At 36.6% G+C, this 19,919-nt stretch overlaps 2 protein-coding genes across 2 annotated transcripts in view; one reads left to right on the top strand and one right to left on the bottom strand.

Moving 5' to 3' along the window:
• The window catches only part of LOC109073542 (nuclear receptor subfamily 6 group A member 1-A-like), a 92,305-nt gene extending 89,885 nt beyond the window's left edge, over positions 1 to 2,420 (bottom strand). Inside the window, exons 1-2 of the mRNA XM_042762714.1 lie at positions 2,227 to 2,420; positions 59 to 94 (exon numbers count right to left, since the gene is read on the bottom strand). Coding sequence (XP_042618648.1) covers positions 59 to 94; positions 2,227 to 2,287 — 97 coding nt within the window. The 5' untranslated portion in view covers positions 2,288 to 2,420. The remainder of the gene's footprint in view (positions 1 to 58; positions 95 to 2,226) is intronic.
• A 7,376-nt stretch (positions 2,421 to 9,796) lies between these two features.
• LOC122145864 (GTPase IMAP family member 8-like) lies at positions 9,797 to 12,689 on the top strand. Its single transcript, XM_042761442.1, has 2 exons — positions 9,797 to 10,363; positions 11,263 to 12,689. Exons 1-2 carry the CDS (start codon positions 9,797 to 9,799, stop codon positions 11,998 to 12,000), a joined length of 1,305 nt encoding a protein of 434 aa, XP_042617376.1. The 3' UTR covers positions 12,001 to 12,689.
• The last annotated feature ends 7,230 nt before the right edge of the window (positions 12,690 to 19,919 follow it).

Raw genomic sequence — 19,919 nt, 5'->3', positions numbered from 1 at the left:
CACACTTCTTCATTTAAAATAAAAACAAATTCTTTGTTTAAAAATAAATTGACCTTACCTTGCTCCTCTGCATCCAATAGATCACCACAGAAACCTGCATTGAGAAAATTGTAAAATTATATACAGTTTGCATACAGTTATAAATGTAGACACAGAATGTGTCTCATACACACAACAAAACAGACATACAAAAAGAGCTATGAAACTACTTTTTAAATATAGGACATATAGAATATATATATAAATATATATAATATATATACAATATATAAAAGATATATAAATAAATAAATATAATAAATAAATTTAATATAAATATATAAATAAATATAAATAAATAAATATATATAAAATATATATAAATATATATATATATATATATAGATATATATATATATATATATATATATAAATATATATATATATATATATATAAAATATATATAATATATATAAATATATATATATATTATATAATAAATATATATATATATATAAATAATATATATATATAATATATATATAATATATATATATATATATATATATATATATATATATATATATATATATATATATATAAATATATAGAAATATATATATAAATATATATAAATATATATAAATATATATAAACATATATATATATATATATATATATATATATATATATACACACATACACATATATAAACCACATCTGACCACGAGCCACATGAGAGGTTAGCCTTCACCCTTCAATACAAGCCAAAGGTGGAAGGCGACTGATCTTGGGCTGTGTGACATTAAAAGGGTCCATTAGCATAGCAATGGCTCTGCATATCACCTCAGCTTCCTGGCATTATGTTGCAGTCTAAACAACATGACCCAGTAAGATGCTCTTTCCTTCTGCCTTCGGGCAAAAGTTCATCAGACAGCTCTCTGAGATCAAACAACTGAATTTTATGGCTCTAATTTCTCCTATCTATGCCAATTATCGCAAGGTGTCGATAAGAAACCCGTCCCATCTCTACCTCATGCTGCAGTTGCTGGGTTGTGGAGTAAAACACTGATTTCATTTAGATTAGAAAACAAAAAGACTATGGGGGCAAGGATATTTTAATGTATGGCTACCTGTTACATCACGTGCAATTATGAACCACCTGGATCTAGATTCCAAGCAAATTTGTACTTTATCAAACAAAGACAGTGAAGATACTTACTATATAAATGCTATATTGTGATAGAGGTCTTAATTTGTAAAGACTGGTTTGAATGCCTATATTGATTGGCTGTTTACAAACCTTAGAGAATAAGAACAAGTGACCCGACTGACGCCACTGTATTTGACATCTGGGGTCTCCTGGGACATTTAATGCAGTTAGAAGGAAGAATGGCTTTATGGTTGGGGGTTTGAAGGACAGAGAGAAACAGCTCATTCAATTCTCACAGGCTAATTTTCGCTCTCCAAAAACCTCAACTTCTCCCCCAGAAAAAATAAATAAATAAATAAAAAATGTTCAGCTTGTTAGTTGGCATATTTTTTAAATCACAGACACGCTTGTAACTATTTGACAATCCTGATGCAATTTGGTGTAACATATGCAAATAGATTATTTGAAATCGTTAATTATCTAGAACCGCATTGATCAGACAATAATTCTGATCAATGCATATATATGTATATATATATAGGAATTCCTTATTAAAAATTCAGGCCATTCTCTTTGAATGCAACTGAAAAATAAATAAATAAAAAGTTGTTTAAGGCTTAATTCAGAATTTTCTGGGTGGTGGTACAAGATAAGGAGGCTGTTTAGATAAAGCTGTAATGACCAGGTTGTGGCCTCAAATTCCTAAATGATTCTAGAGTTTGCTGGGTGGGGGGTGCAGGTTTCCCCAAGTTCAAAAGTTCACATTTTACAAGCACTTAAAGACCAGTGACCCATGTCCAAATAAAAACTTTCCTGTTGTTGACTCCTCTCCTCCTAAAATCTCTCCTTCTGTATTTATTTCTCACCGAAAACAGAAAAAAAGAAGGAAACATAAGACTTCATCTTCCCTACTGTAAATACTGTAAGTGGTAGGCTACATTGAATAGCCAAAATTATTGGGAATGAGATCATTTTAAATTAGCAGCAAAAGGAAGTTATCTGTTATGGGTATTAAACTCAGTGAATCAAATTACATAACAATCACCATTATAATAAAATTTAATTTAACTGAATTAAAAGAAAAACATCATACCATTGGCTGTCGTCCCAAAATGTTTCTTGGAAAAGTCAACCCCGTGTATTTTGTCCACCATATCTCTTGCTTGGTTTCCTTAAAGTTGCAATCTCTCCGTTTTGCCGTTCATGCCACGTTTAAAATGAACAAGTTCACTGCTTACAAGATCAAACTTCCATCATTTCTGCTGCTGCCTCTGTGCGTTCAGAGACCACAAGCGTGCCGCGAGGGTGGGCGTGGTTATCTGCGCTCCGCAGCCAATCACCGCCACCCGTCGGTGACGTAACAGGAATACACGCTGCTAGGACACTATCGCTAACCTATATTAACATTAAAACAGGGACGAATAATAGAAACGTATATTTTTCATGTGCTTTTCAGAATGACATATTGTAACTTTAAAAAAACAATACATTATGCAATTTTATTTTTATTAGAAACTTAAATATATAAGAAGAGGTTGGGCTCTTTGAAAACCAAATTATTTTATAAATGACTTTAAATAATCCTTTGGAGCAAAGTAGAAACAAACGCGCTTTTTATGTTTTCAAAGCACCGAAATGAATGTAACTTTTTGTCTAAAAGTTAATGTTGTTAATTATGTAATATTTCTTGCTCCTGTGGCATTAAATAAAAATAAATAAATAACGTCAACAAGCATATTAACACAACCAAGTACAAAACTTACAGAGAATATGAAGACGTCTTACAAACATGATGAATAATAATGTAACATAATGTAGTGATGCTGCACTGTGTTTGTAATAAATGTATGTCACACAAACATATGCTTGCTTTCGATAACTGGAAACAGTGTTATCTCTGCCCAATTTATGTATTTTATATGCAAACAAATTTTCTCTCTCTGTCTACCCTTTCCTGGTGTTTTGGGGGCGTACAATTCACTTATGGGCTGATCTGATGTGGAAAGGGCTAGTAGCCTAATTGAACGCAGGTGTGGCAGGTTACCGCGAGTCTTCAAAAACTCTCAGTTTGTGACTCTTCAAAGAAAGAAAAAAAGATTGCATGAAATGTGGTGTTGTGATATTGTGCGTGTTGAAGAAGTGATTGTGAGATATTGTGCGTTGAAGAAATAAGTGATTGTTGAGAAATCTCTCTCTCTATCTCTCGTGTTTGAAAGCAGAGCTTGAAGGAATGCACTTCGAAATGAGATGATAGTTATGCTACTGCACTGAAGAGTCTTCTTGGGATATTCTTGAATATTAAAGTAGTCTCTAAAAACGCCCTTTCCATGCTGTCAGAAACGCAACTACTACTTTAAGACACCCATGCAAGCAAAAACTAGCAATATGTTTGATACCTGAGAACCATTAGGCAGGTTTTTAATGGAAGAAACGCAGCTAGATGGGAGCGAATCGGTCCCAGTAAAGTTCATTAAATAGGTCTGCTGGTCTTTTCAGCTAAATGTATTCGGGGTGTGGGTATGTACGAGAGGGGGAAAAAAGTTGTGGGATAAAATATATTGTCAGCAAAGGTTTAGAGATCCTGCTTCACCAAACATCCAGCTTACACTTGAATTTAAAATTCGAAGTATTTTATGATTATACTTTTTATGACTTGTATAATGATTTTTACCATGTAAAGCACTTTGGTCCATTGTTATGGTGTTGAAAGTGCTATACAAATAAATTTTGATTGATTGATTGAAAAAGGCAATAATCCTTGCACAAACCGCTCCCCAAAAGCAAACATCTCCTACGTAAAGTCATTCGGACCCACTTCTGAAATATTGTCTTTTCTTTCGCTGTAGAACAGACTGGAACTGATGACTTGTAGTTTGTTCAAAGCACACTGTTTGATCTGATGGAGGACCTCCAATTGAAAAAGCTGTGGGTTGCTAAACCTGCATTCCAGTCAGAAGCTATTTCTATTACAAAGTTAGGCCTATGTATGTATTTGTTGCACTATGCAAAATGTTCACAGAATGCAGGAGAAACACCACAGATACCGAAATTATTGTCCTTCATGTCTACATGTGGCCCAAGATGTCACCATGACCCCAGTAAATGCATTACACAGAGTTTTTTAAAAAAAAAAAAAAAAAAAAAAAAAAATATATATATATATATATATATATATATATATATATATATATATATATATATATAGTAAATTCTACAGCAAATGCTATTAATCTGTCAAACACACCTGCTCTTTGTTTTTGAAATTCTTTAACTTCACAATAAAACAATGAAATATAAAAAGAAAAATATATAAATGCAGAGTAGAAAATAGAAAGCAAGACTTAATAAAAATGTTAACAACTGTATAAATATTTTATGAAGGGAACATCAGAAGAGGTCCCCTTGAGGTTCCAGTACTTAGGGGAAAACAGTTCTGTTAAATTAGTGGTGTACATCTGCATTCATCTCATCCAAAGTGAACACAGACATCAGTGAACACACACCCGGAGCAGTGGGCAGCCATTTTTTGCTGCGGCACCCGGGGAGCAGTTGTGGGTTCGGTGCCTTTGCTCTTGGCAGGGGAGGTAGAAAGGGGGAAAAAAAATTAAATGTATAAACACTGCATCATCAGTGTTTGGTATTGTATTAGATACTTGCAGTTAACATTACATGAAAATCAAGTTCAAATGGAGTTTTTGACCAGCGTATGACAGATCTGTGTTTTGTCTGTCAAAACAGATCTGTCTCCAGGCTGTGCGCAGCGCATCAATCTGAATGGAGACGGGGTGAAGTTACGAGCTCTTTTTAATGCTTATCATGGGTTAGATATTTGTAGAACTCTCTGATTTAAAATAATAATAATGAAATATAATAATGACAGTGTTGCGGGAGACGCTGAAGATCACTATCTATGGCTGTAACAGTAAGTTCAGAGTGAAATGCTTTGTGGGTAGTGTAGTTCAGAGAAATGTACTTGTGCAGCTTGTGCTCTCGCTGTGCTGTGCAAATCAGAAAACGGAGAAACCGGTCTGCGTGGTAGCCAAGGCTCACATAGTCATAGGCCACTAGCTTTAAGTCGGTCGGCATGGTAGCCCAGTCACACATAGATAGTAATACATGCGATTCACATGGCAGCAGCAGTACATATGTCTTGGCGATAGATCTGCTTGTTGGGGGTGTTTTGTCTTGTTTTGGCTTGTATTGTCCCTTCTATGTCTCCTGCTTTGTGGGGGTTTATATGTTATATTTGCAGCAGCAATATTTCTTACATGCTCACAGAATCAGCATCAGCATATAATATCAATACCAAGTCTCTGTATTTGCTCTGCCACAGAAGCGTAGCAGATCTGTTCCGCCAAGATATTAAAATAGAATTTAAATTTAAGAAACAGTATAACAAAATTAGCAAAGATAAAATATTTATTAAATAGTTCTTAGAAACCATTTATAAATGTAAATAAAATCCTATAAACAAATATCAAAACAAAACAGAAAAACAATAACAGCAGAAACAGTATAACAAAATTAACAAATAATAAAAGATAAAGGCTAATTAAATATTAAACAATAAACACCTTCATTCAATCGGAGCAAGGGCCCGTTGCTCTGCCAACCAAAGTTCTACAGTTTTGCCTTCATACGTGCTGCAGAAGGCTTTGTCAGCGTAACGTGAGTATCCATACTCCTTTGTCTTTGGCTGCTGGCACAGGCTGCAGGTAAATATCTTGTGTTCTTTTATCTTCTTCTCTGAAAGGCCTTCAGCATTGGCCTCTTCTACTTCCTCCCTCCTCCAAGCTGTTGTCCGAGGAACATCTCTGACATTGTCAGCAGCAGCTATCCTCTTCTTTTCAGACAGCCACTCGGAGACAGACTTTCCCACAGCCGTGGCACAGAAATGTTTACCTCTGTAAAAGCTGTGCCCAAACTCAAGTCTCTTGGGCTTTCCACAGAGCCTACAGGGATACCCCTTGGATCCCTTCTCCGTGTGGTGGCTTTGCTGTGCTTTAGGGCCTTCTTATCTTATATAGCTCTCATTCTTCTTCTCCAGGCTGTGGCCCTTGGCACTCTTTTAAGGGTCACAGCTGATGGAGAAGGGAGCACAGCCAAGGATGCACATGGAGGAACTGTAAAAGACACCATTTCATATGACTTAATGCTTTTACATTCATTCATACTTCATATAAATCTAATTTGACACTTTGACTGTCTTCGTTTTTGGAGGCCACTGCTTGGACATGGATGGGGTGGTTTGAGAACCACCTTCTTCCAGGCTCTCCCGAAACCTCCTCTTCTCATTTTCCTCCACAGAAATAATTGGAGGCCAATGTGGTTTGCGGAACTTCATCTTCATCTGTTCTTTCTTTGAGGCTTCTGCTTTGCAGACATGTAATGTTGTGTTGTCCATTTGTAAAGACAACTTCTTTCGAAGGCTCTCCCTCAGTTCCTGGTCTATCTTGGAAAGGATAGGAGTCCATCTCTGCTTTCTTGCCATCTTACAGTGTAAATACTGCTTTCTCAACTCAAACTGGTCAATATTACACACTGTGGGGCCACAACACTTATACTCGGGTGAATGGGCGGGGCGAAGGTAGCCCGCTGGGTGGCCAACAGAGAAAAGTGGCCCGGATCTTTTCTGGTGGATTCTGGCCAATCCTCTCTGTCACAACAACACACATGTGCTTAAAAGCTGTGCTCTTTCTGTCTACAAATTGTGCTCTCTCAACTTTATCACCTCAAGTGGATTTGCCTTAATTGCTAATTGCCTTGAAATATTTATAAAGAGAGCATCAGAAGCTCAGAAGAGAATCATCTAGGAAATCTTTCTCTCCTTTCAGACTAAGGCCCCATCCACACGGAGATGCGTTTAGCTTTATACACATACATTTTGTATCGTATAGCCATTTTGTCCACACAGATCTGGCGTTTTGGGAGAGTGAAACCAATACTTTTTTGAAACCGGGTCCCAGACTGGATAAATTTGAAAACGCTGCCCTTGCATTTTCGTGTGGACAGCAAATCTGTATATTTTCTGAAACGATGACGTCATCAGCCCACGTTTCGCCCCTACTAGCTCTAAAAGAAACTACTCACCAGTAAGAAAGAATCCACTAACTGACCTTGAAAAGCTGAATCCTGGTTTTTCCCCTCAGTGCAGGGCATTTCCCCACCAGCTTCCTTATAACCTGTAGTCATGTAAATGCAGCCCAGCAGTTCATTGAAATGGATGAATGCAATCTAAATGATATTAGGCTATTGTGCAGGGCCTGACTGGGGCATCATTTACTGCAGCAGCAGGTCCTCTTTCAGCTGCTCCAACCATCAAGATGGAGCTTGGAATTTTTCCCCGTTCCTGATAAAAATAATAAACATTAGCCTACATAACCAATTACAAACAACTTAAAAAGAATAGAACACATCTTGGTGGATGTGTGTGATCTTACCATTTATCCTCCCTTTGTAATGCTTTTTTTTTTTTAAATTGAAACAATTTCTATTACTCTATTATTCAAACTACTATCAGCTTGATAACATTTCAATGAATTACTAGCATTTACTTAAATGTCAAAGATATGTAAATAAATGTTTGGTATTGGTCAGGGGAGGATAAATCACATCAGGCATGCAGTAAAACAGCTTTATATAACAGTTATGTCCTTGGTAAGAAGCAATGAGGAGGCGTTCTAAAATAAATAATTATTTAATTATCTAAACGATATTGCATAACGGTACAGCTCATGCAGCAGCCGGTGGAACAATTCCTACTCTCTTATTCATTTGTAAGAAGACAACACACTCCTCTTCCTTTAGAGCTTCTCCAGATGAGGCTTGGCAGTTTGTCAGACAGTCAGAATGAGAGTAAAGAGGGCTGCTGCTGCGAATGTTTTCAAAGTCTCATGCAAATGCACATGCAAAATATTAAAAAAATCTAGCCCAACCTGTTTGAGTTCAAATATCATACCTTTGACGTACAGTGTTGGGGAAAGTTACTTTTAAAAGTAATGCCTTACAATATTGCGTTACTCCCTAAAAAAGTAACTAAATACGTTACTTAGTTACTTTTTATGGAAAGTAATGTGTTACATTACTTTTGCATTACTTTCACGTTACTTTTTAAATATGAGCAGGGCGTGATTGTTTTTAATATAAGAAGTTCTATTTATAGCAAATGTAAAAGCCCTTTCACACCAAAAAGTGTAATGAATAAACCTCAGGCTGAAGGAAAAGTAAATTCACGTCTGTACAGTAGAACACAGGAGAAGAAGGTTCAACACTCTTCAGCAATATAAAAAAAACAATGAAGCACAATTGTTAGTTTATCTAAAGTCATTTTTGATTATTAGTATGGTTGAACTGGATCATTAAAGGTCAGCAGCAAAGACACTGTTAATAAAATGGGAATAGATACATTTGTGTTATTTAATATATTTAAGTATCGCAGGTTTGCATCATATCCAGAGAGTTTGCATTTCACTGTTTTCATTAATTTTGAGGAATACTAAATCTGTTTTTAATTTCTGTTTTGTTTTTTGTGAGTGGGATGAATTAATGCACATTCACATTTAGTCTAGAACTACAGTAACATCATGTTCACACAGCACACACAACGCCTCCATACTTCCAATTTCTCCCAGTATGGGAACAGGAGGCTTGTCAGTCAAAAAATGGGAATACAAAGTAACTTGCGTTACTTTTTTGAAAAAGTAACTCAGATATTTTCTTGTAAATTAAAAAGTAATGCATTACTTTACTAGTTACTTGAAAAAAGTAATCTGATTACGTAACTCGCGTTACTTGTAATGCATTACCCCCAACACTGTTGACGTAACACACTGACAGTAATGCAAAGACACCAACACAGTCTGTTTCTTACTGTCTGAAGTGATTCACTGTACAAAATTGACATTTGTGTGAAGATGGCTGATTGGAGCAGATCATCCAGACAGCCTGGTGAGTCTGTTCACATGATTTCAAAATACTTGTTTTGCAGTTCTTTGGAAAGTGCATATACAAGACGTGGATACAAAATCCAAATAAAAGATTAAATAACATTCAGTTCATGTTACAATAAAACATAAAAATTGAAAATAAAATCTGCAAAACAACATTATTTTTATTATTTTTTGAACAGATGAAAATCAGGGAAGTTTGGCATTATTATACAGAAGAGGAAGCAAACATGAACCTCTGAAAAGTGAGTTTAACATTTAAACAAATGAATGCATGTAGTATTAATAAAGATGTATTCTTCTCTTCAAAGATGTGGCGTTAAATGAATTAATGTTTCAGTTTTTATGTCCACTCCATTACTCCATGGAATATCATCAATATAATTATTACTATATTTATTTATTTATTTATTTATTTTGTGACTTTCAGAATTAGTCTCCCATAAGTAAAAGACATACAACAGCGTTTTACAAGCTATACTTGTTCTTTGACTGCATAATGCACATATTGTATAGTTCCTCTTTCTTTTTATGTGGCTATCAGCATTAGTCATGTTTCCAGCGTTTAGAGCACTGTATAAATTAAAACGGATTGTAAAAAAAAAAAAAAAAAAAAAAAAAAATCGCATATCTATTCCAAAATGTTGAATGCAAGATTGCTATCTATTTACACCAAAACCTGTTCATGTGATTCCAGTGTCTGTGATTAAAGAGGAAATGAGAATAGTTATGCTGGGATCACATGCAGATGTTAAATCCTCCTGTGGAAACACAATCTTTGGACGAGAGGTCTTTTCAGAGACGCCGTCCTCCCTGCATTTGTTTGAGAAGCATGATGGGATGGTGTTGGAGATACGTGTGGTAGTCATCAACACTCCTGACCTGTTCAATCTTGCTCTCTCACCTGAAGAACAAGACCTGAAGAGACGCTTCCGTCTGATTTGTGCTGAACCTCATGCCCTGTTACTAGTCCTGAAGCCTGGTACATTTACAGAGCAGGACAGAGATGCTCTCAAGCTCATTGACATCATTTTTGGTGCAGGAGCATCTGAATATGTGATTGTCATCTTCATGCATAAGGAGCAGGAGTATATGAGTGTTAAAGTCTCTGGCTCTGAATCAGTAAAGTCTCTACTGCAGAACAGAAGACTTCCACACCATCATTTACAGGAGAATGGAGACCAATCACAGGTGGAGAAACTTCTGAAGAGCATCGAGAAGATGGTGGAGGAAAATGGAGGTCATCACTTCAAGATTTCTGATGACCCAAGACCGTTCCTGAGAGTATCCCAGACATCAAGTAAGATGCATCATGGTTAACCGTTACCTCAAACTCATCTGAAATATGGATATAGAGATTAACAACCTGTAAACGCTATATTAAAAAATGAATTTTTGTAATAGTTTTATTGTCTGTACCCAAAATAACTCCCTGTTTGTTTGCTGGATTCTGTTATTTACAACAGAAAAAAGGAAATCAGATGCAGTGAAGTGTTAACTGACATTAACTCTTACCTCAGTTAAAAAGACAAAAAAAAAGACATGTTTGTACTGTTCCATTATAATGTTTAATAATGTATTTCATCTTTAGAGCCTACGATACAAAGAATTCGGCCAAAGTTGGAAAATCTCGGAAATTTGGTGCGATCAAAATGTGAGTATTAAATGATGACACAGTTTGTTACATTTTACCCATAAGTATTATTATTTAATCTAAATTAATAATACCCTGAAATATGTTTGGTGTAGAAAGAGTTTTCACTCAGAATTTGATTACAAATGATTACAAAAAAACAAAAAACTGAAATTGTATATTTTTGTAAAATGTACTCCAATAAGCTGTTTTATTTTCAACTTAAAATCATTTTTAGTGTAGTATGTAATTTTGCTCTCTGATCAAATTTGTGATGTGCTATAGAGACTCTGAACATTAATGTCAGTCATTGATGGTTTGTTTTCTGAAAAATGAAACCGTGTGACCCTGTGATGCTTTAGACTTTGATCTAATTGTTCGAGCGGCCTTATATGTCAAAATCTGGCTCAACCTATATTGCATGAGTTTTTGGGGTGGGACTATCTGTTTCAGTGACCATTGGCAGACAGAAGCAGCGTTTGGAAACCTGTTTGAAAACAGCCATTATTTCACTTGGTGTCACTGGTAGTGCAGAAGTTACCCACTTTAGATTTATGTTATTAAAAAAGTTTGCTTTGATTGTAATGAGAACATTTGTGTTTGTGAATTGACAGCAATACTGAGCACCGAGAAGAGCTTGGAGTGTGTGAGAATTGTCCTGATTGGAAAAACTGGAGTGGGAAAGAGTGCAGCTGGAAACACCATCCTGAAACGTGACATTTTTGAGTCTCGAGCCAGAATGAAGTCTGTGACCAAGACCTGCCAAAGAGAGCATGGCATGGTCTGTGGTCGACCCGTGACTGTGGTGGACACACCAGGACTATTCGACACAACCCTCAGTAATGAAGAGATCCAGCAGGAAATCATGAGATGCATTGAACTCTCGGCTCCTGGAGCGCATGCGTTTCTGCTGGTCATCGCTGTTGGCTCGTTCACACAAGAAGAGAGAGAAACCCTTCAGCTCATCAAGATGACTTTCGGACAGAAAGCAGAGACCTACACTATGGTGTTGTTCACACGAGGAGACAATCTCACAGATGAAAGCATTGAAGACTACATTAAAGAAGGAGATCCACATGTTCAGAAACTGATAAATGACTGTGGAGGAAGATTTCATGTGTTCAATAATAAACAGAAGGATCCTGTTCAGGTCATGAGTCTGTTTAAGAAGATTGATAAGATGATGTGGAATAATAACCCCAGTTTCTACAATGACAAAATGTTTCAGGAGGCTGAGAGAGCATTCAGACTCATGCAGATCAATAGAAGAGAAGAGGAGGTCAGATGAGAAATGGAGGCCATAAAAGCCAAATATGAGTCTGAAATCAAAAAAATTCAAGACAAACTAGAAGAGGAAAAAGTTAAAGATTTTCTGCTTGTTGAGAGAGAGATCAGAATGAGAGAAAACACAACGACAACAGACACTGAACACACACAAGATCAATGTGAATGTGTTTCAGGAATGACAGATCTTGAAAGAGAGATACCAGAAACAGGAAGAGAGTCTGATAAAGATCCTAAGAAACATGCTAAAATATGGAGGGTGTTTGAATCATTAAAAATAGGCAAAAAGCAAAGGAAAAAGACTGAAAGGACAGAAGAATGTAAAAGAACAGAAACAGCAATTGGTGAAGAGAACGTAGAAATGATACAAGATACAGTCACAGATCAACAGATCAGTGAGGATTTACCTAAAAACTCTGAAGATGAGTGAGCCACAGAGAAAGAAGGTCGTCTTCTGCATTATAAGGAAATAGAAGAATGCAGGCAGAAGATGGATGAGGCTATGAGGTGATATGTGTGCCATATCTGAAAGCAGAAATGCTCAGAGCATTGACAGCTGGGAGAAGGACCATGGAAAACCCTGTGTACTTCAAAACATACTAATACATTGTACTTTAAATAAGATACTGTAAAATTAAACCGAGATCTTTGAATTCCCACATTTTGGCCTGCATGGCCCCCTCTAGAGACTGACAGATGTTACTAAATATTTTTTAATAAATAATATTTTCAACTTAAGTAAATATAATATATAGGTATTTGTATAGATTTTAAATTGTTATTTTGAAATAAATCAGTAAATCAAATCAAACTTATTAATGCCTTAATAATTGGATAGGAGGTGTTCTACAATAATAAATCAAACATTAAATGGATATTCAGTGTATTTACATAAGCATAACGTGTATTTATTATGGCGAAGGTTAGCATGTGTAAAGCCAACCGACCGACATCGAATAATTGCAATTATTATCCTAACGTTTAGACCAGTGGTTCTCAACTCCAGGCCTCGGGACCCGCTGCTCTGCACATTTTGAATGTTTCTGAATCTGACACACTCAGTTCAGTTCATGGATCTCTCTCCTAATGAGCTGATGATCTGAATCAGGTGCGATAAGTAAGGGAGACAAACAAAATGTGCAGAGCAGTGGGTCCCGAGGACTGGAGTTGAGAACCACTGGTTTAGACACTGTTGCATGGGGAATGCCACAGTGCCTATGTTCAGTAGCTTCTGTTGTCGTCAAAGTTGTGTTACCTGTTTAGATTTAGTGGTATTCCACTCCTAACAATATATACGTTCCCCACTCAGCTCACAATCTGCTGAGGCAGATAAAAAGTTATGATGCTCTGGCCGGAGGGAGGGTGTGAAAGTATGATGTCAGTGTACCGCTGTCTTAGTTCCTGTTTTCCTTTTTTGGTCATGTTTCCTGTTCCTGTTTAGGTGATTGATTATTTCACTCACCTGTGTTTGTAATTATCCTGTCCATATAAGTTACTGTCTGTTCTTTTGTTCGTCATACAGTCTACTAAGTTACTAGTTGGTTTGCGTGAATTTGACGAAAAGTTTCCTATGTTGGATTTCCTCTCCCGGTTTGTATTAGACTGTTCTAGTGGATAATTGACTCCTGTGTTCTCCCTGCAACTACACAAACTGACGTGAAAGTGTGTGGTGGTGTTGTATAGAATGAAAGCTAGTGTTCGAAGAGACACTAACACAAAGAAATCATTCCATCAAAACGGCTGTTTTTAAAAAAACAAAAAAAACAAAGCTTTGCTCCACTGACCGCCTGTTATTTTTACACAGTTTGCATTAAGTAGTAATGTAGTAAAAGGGAGATATTAAAAGGTGAAATTCAGTAAACACCTTATTGTTGAAGCCAGAATATAAACACAAATGTGCAAAGTTTCACGTTAAATGGTTTTCCATAGAAAAACATTATAAGGAAAACACTGAACCATAAGCAGATTGCGTTCATATTCCGACCTCATCTGCTTGCCTATGTAAACTATGCATCATTAATATAGTGATTACTGAATTTTATCTTTTAATATTACTGTTTTAAATATATTAAGGCACTTCAATTGTTTTTACGTCTGTCGCAATGATGTTAATTATTGAAATATTGCCGCAGGTGCTTAATATGGATTGCAAATGGCCAAAACTTGCATTTCGTTCACATACCTTTGTTTTATTCTTTTGAGAGGTGATCTAAATATTTGCGGTTGTGAAACAGATGGAAAATTGATAGGCTTGTGTTGCAGTTCTATGGATGTTTTGCCCTCCAGGTCTTTAAGCCAGTCACATGACTGAAAGCTATCAATAGATGGCAATGAAAATATGGTGGCCCAAAAAGAAGCCAGGACAGCTTTCATCCCACATGTACTTTTCACAGGTGACACCAAAAGGACAACAGGCCAGACAAGCCGATGAGTTGTTTACATGTTGACTAACAAAAACACTTCAGGTCTCCATTCACAGGTGAGAGCAGCTCTATCAATGCCAGGGCTTTAATACACTCTATCAATAAGAACCAGCAAATGTGCTGTTGTGATCTCAAAAAAGATCTGCAATGATCAGCAAAATGGTTAGAGATTGTAACACCAACATTAAAGATTCTCAACTTAAAATACACCAACCAGTTTCAGCAACCCCACACATCAAGAAAGTGAGGGATCAAGGGCGCGCTAGTAATGACCCTCCCTTGCCAACTGACTGTCATTTGCATTGACTAACTATGAAAATCAGAGAAAGATATAATTTGTATAATAATTTGGAACGCGGTGTAAAGCATCCTTGCTAAATAAAAGTATTGGGGCTAATTTCTATAACCCCCCCACCTCAAAATAATAAAAAATATATATATATTCTGACTCCAAGCTTTTGAATGGTATTGGTATGATGTTACAAAAGCTTTTATTTTTTAGATAAATGTTGATATTTGGATCTTTCTTACTGTTAAAAAAAAAAACTGGTAGTGTATGTATGTAGCCTATGTATCACACTCATATCACATCTTGTTTTGGATAAGAATAAAACGTCAGGTCCGACAATATCGTGTCTTTATTAATTTAAATCTAGCTTTATCCGCATTGGCCCATGGAAGCTTCTATGAACACACTTGACTTGACTAAAAAATCGCGGGGGACGAATTTACGTTTTATTAAAAAGTATAACATATAATACACTCATGGCGCGCGCACACAATATAATGTCCCTGCTTGTTGGTCCTCGGCGAAAAAAAAAAAAAAAAAAAAAAGTGCGTCTGTCCACCAGGAAAGTGCCCGATTACCAATCCAGCCCTGGCAGGGGTCCGCCAGACATTCGGCCACAACAAGCTCTGAACAATCAGCCAATGAGCGAGCGGTTTGATCGTGACGCGGTGAAACTATTCGTCAGGCGGCCAATCCGAGCGCGTGAAACAATTTGCAACAATTCGTCGACGATTTGTTTCATCCTTCTCTGAGGATGCAGGACAATCTTCTCTGTTTCTTTAAGCTTCACGTGCTATCAGAAATTTCCTATTTTCCACTCATGAGGTCGTGATTAGGAGCTTGTTGTATTCTATTCAAGTGCTTTAATGTCGGAAAGAACAAAATGTAGCATCCCATTGTTTAACTAAAGCCGGGCTCACACTACAGGATTGAACGACTAGCCAAAACATATGGCGTTACTCTACCGACAAACTCCCAGATCGCACTACTATATCGCGCAAGCACATTAATACAATGCGCGAGCGCGAATCTCTCCGCTATGGCAAGCCCAAAGGGTCAGAATTACGCTATAGATTAATCGCGTTTGCAGCCAAACGCCGTCAAACATGGCGTTTTAAACCGTATTTGCGCCGTAAAATACTATGTTGTGATTACACACACCGTAAAAACGTGCGAAAATACGTTAATGACGCCTTATCTGACGCCATTTTAGTGTGCATGAAAAACGTTGTTTTTACGCCGGCCCGTTCATGTTGCATTATGACGGCATAAAACACGCAGTTTTGGCTGCACAGAGCGCGTGTCATTTACGGCATTTTGCTAATAGCATAATGAGCCACGCCCACTGATTCCCACAGCCAGTACGTTTGAACGGTTTTCACCCAATCAATGGTAAACTAAAAAAAGACCACACTAATTGAGCACAGATCAATTTAGCCAAATGAATAAATAGGATATATTTACGTACAACAGCACATAACTTTTTGGATATTTTTAATTAAAGATTGCACCTCTTCATCATAGTTTAATGTAGGCTTATTGCTAAGATTTAATGTTCAGCATTTATCCTACCTTCCCCATTTTATGTATTCAGCTTATTACACAGATACCATTTACTACTGCGTTAGAACTGGACACAGATTTGAGTATTGTTTCCAAAATCCCTAGTAAGTGATTCCCTAGTCAAGCGGATTAAGAACGTTGCTTATTGGATCAAGTTAGTTGTGACGTTGATTAGCCTAGCTTGTTAACAGTGCCCGACTCACAAACCGCACCGATCACTTTGCATTCTCGTCAACCTGCACATTCATAGCCGGCAAAATCAAATCACTGATTAACCAGTGAATCAACCAACTCAATAACTCCACATGGTCAATTTCAAAAACATTGGATTTTGGAAAGATTCTGTATAAAAACAGAAATTAATCCCAAACTTTAGCTTGCAGTGTTGTGCATGGATGTATGTTTCAAAACCGTAGAAGACCAATCCAAATACAATATTTTAAGACTGTAAAAAAAAGTTTGCAAAAAACTTGCATATATTGCACTGCACTTGCAAGAGAATCCCTTGTACTTAGAAACCCTTGTACTTTTTTGACCTGAAACCAATTGATCTTTTATTTTGGTGAAAAACTATAGTTTGATTAGATTAGATTGTTGAACTGGTGTCTCATTACAAGATTTGGAAACATTGAACTGTTTGAAAACATGGAATCCACAACAGAAACTTTGTCGGTGGTAAAGTGGTTGGAGCAAGTGACCCATCTTGATTTTTAAAAACCTGTAGAGAGAGCACTAAATTTGACAAGATACAGTCGCCTTTAAAATTCTTTAAAAAGAAAAAAAAAAACTGAATGAAATGCATTTAATATTTTAAGAGAAATGTTTCTTCAAATTCTGATTAAAATTTTCCAACCAATAGCCTCGTGCAAATAGTGTGGTTCTGCTTCAGGTGATCCTTGAAAAAATAGCTCTAGGTCCTTTTGATGCCGTCTCCTCTCTCTCTTACTCCCACTTGTGCGCTTTCTGTATGGATCCTGTACCAAATTGTGCAAAATATCAACTTTGATTTTGAAATATTTTTAACTGAGAATGGAAACAAAAATCACATACAAAATTTTCGCTTTTAAAGTTCAGTAAGGGGTTGGAAGCAAAGTGCACAACACTTTCATTTTTGTCGACAGCAGATGGTTTGCATTAACAAATTATTCACAGAGACAGTCGTTTTCAGATTTACTGTACACGTTTTAAAAACCCTGCCTATAGAATGAAAACAAGAAAAATCAAATTTTAAGTAGAAATGTTTTTCAAATTCTGATAAAATGTTAGAAGGAAAGGTCAATGCAATCTAGTGTGGTTCTGCTTCAGTGTGCAGATGAACAATTTTTAAACCAGTGGTTCTCAAACTTTTTATACCCAGTAACTCTCCCCCACTTGAAAAATAAATGTTTTACTGAAAAGTTCTTAAACAGCAGGGTTTCATTTTATAGCAATTCTTTAAACCAGTGGTTCTCAAACTTTTTATACCCAGTACTCAACATTAAATTTCAGCAGCATAGTAGGCCTAACCCACCATAATGACCAACATTAAATTTCAGCAGCATAGTAGGCCTAACTATTCAGCTACAGCTCTGCACAGTTTTACACGAGGCAGTTTTATTCCTAATAAGAATATTTATTGTTGTAAGCCACTAGAACATTGTAAATACACACAGTTTGAACATTAACACTGCACTGTGCTTACATACTGGTAAATAAAAAAAAATTAATTATTAAATTAAAATGTGTTGTACCAAAAGTGAAATAAAACCTGTACTGTACTTAAATGTAAACCAACAGTAACAACACCAAAAAACAACTTTACTCAAATAAAGATCAAATTAAAATGTATTAACATTAATTTATGTTTAATTTGGTGATTCCTCTGCATACCACTAGAGGGAGCCTGAGTACCACTAGTGCTACTCATACCACACTTTGAGAAACACTGCTTTAAACAATCTTAATCCATTTAAACTGTACTGACATTTGCGATTATCCAGAAAACAGAGTATGTTATCTTTGAGACTACTGTACGATTAACAATATAACACACCTAATGCATAGCATTCACATCATAAAAATGTGAAAAATCTCTAAAAGACAGACATTAACAAATTACCTGCATGACCACCATCAGATGAGCATCTAACTTTAGCATCTGTGATACAGAATACAAAAATACACACAGACATATTTATCTTCTGCAGGTTACATGTCCTTTACCCATTTATAAACTCTGGTAAAATTTTACTTTACTATTTTTGTATGGTAATAAAGATTCTCACCTGATTTTGCTCAGTTGTTTGCAGGAGCTCGCAGATCACACCTGACCCTGTGTTCACATTCCAGTTTTTGTTCAATAAAATTCGAATTATACCCTTGTTGATGACTTAAATTATACTGACTGTCATTTGCATTGACTAACTATGAAAATCCGAGAAAGATATAATTTGGAACGCGGTGTAAAGCATCCTTGCTAAATAAAAGCATTGGGCTAATTTCTATAATTTCCCCAAAAAATAAAATAATAAAAAACATATATATATTCTGACTCCAAGCTTTTGAATGGTATTGGTATGATGTTACAAAAGCTTTTATTTTTTAGATAAATGTTGATATTTGGATCTTTCTTACTGTTCAAAAAAAAAAAAAAAAAAAAGACTAGTAGTGTATGTATGTAGCCTATGTATCACACTCATATCACATCTTGCTTTGGACAAGAATAAAACGTCAGGTCCGACAATATCGTGTCTTTATAAATTTAAATCTAGCTTTATCCGCATTGGCCCATGGAAGCTTCTATGAACACACTTGACTTGACTAAAAAATCGCGGGGGACGAATTTACGTTTTATTAAAAAGTATAACATATAATACACGCATGGCCACACAACACAATTTCACTTCCCATCTTACCTCTCCAAAAAAAAAAAAAAAAAAAAAAAATGCGTCTGTCCACCGGGAAAGTGCCCGATTACCAGTCCAGCCCTGGCAGGGGTCCGCCAGACATTCGGCAACAACGTGCTCTGAACAATCAGCCAATGAGCGAGCGGTTTGGTCGTGACGCGGTGAAACTATTCCTCAAGCGGCCAATCCGAGCGCGTGAAACAATTTGCAACAATTCGTCGATGATTTGTTTCATCCTTCTCTGAGGATGCAGGACAATCTTCTCTGTTTCTTTAAGATTTTGCTGCTTCACGTGCTATCAGAAATTTCCTATTTTCCAGCGGCTTCTCTCTGTCCCGACAGAACGGTGTTTTCGTGTTTTTTGTCTTGTGAGTCGCAGTGTTTTTGTACGTCGTCATCGCGTCTATCTGTCTTTAAGCGCGCATACAGTCGTGAGTTTCTGCTGGATGTCGGCAGAGCCGCATTTTTTAGAGTTAAACTCAGCGCACACGGAACAGCTGCGGGCCATCGGACTACTCCGGAGGCCTACATCATCACCGACCCCCACTACTGCATCTCGCCCACAGCGGAGGCGCCACAAGCGGCGTGAGAGGAAGCAGAAGAGGGGTAAGCGCGGAGGTATTAGGCTAACGGCTAACCCACACAAGCCACCTATCCCCACCATCGTACTGGCTAACGTACGCTCTTTGGACAATAAACTGGACTACATCCGATTACTACGTTCAACTCAGAGGACTGTAAGAGACTGTTGTGTGTTCACGGA

This window comes from Cyprinus carpio, chromosome A8 (assembly GCF_018340385.1).
Source record: "Cyprinus carpio isolate SPL01 chromosome A8, ASM1834038v1, whole genome shotgun sequence".
Classification (NCBI taxonomy): domain Eukaryota; kingdom Metazoa; phylum Chordata; class Actinopteri; order Cypriniformes; family Cyprinidae; genus Cyprinus; species Cyprinus carpio.
The sequence above is the reverse complement of the archived record's forward strand: the minus strand, read 5'-3'. Positions and strand labels throughout refer to the sequence as shown.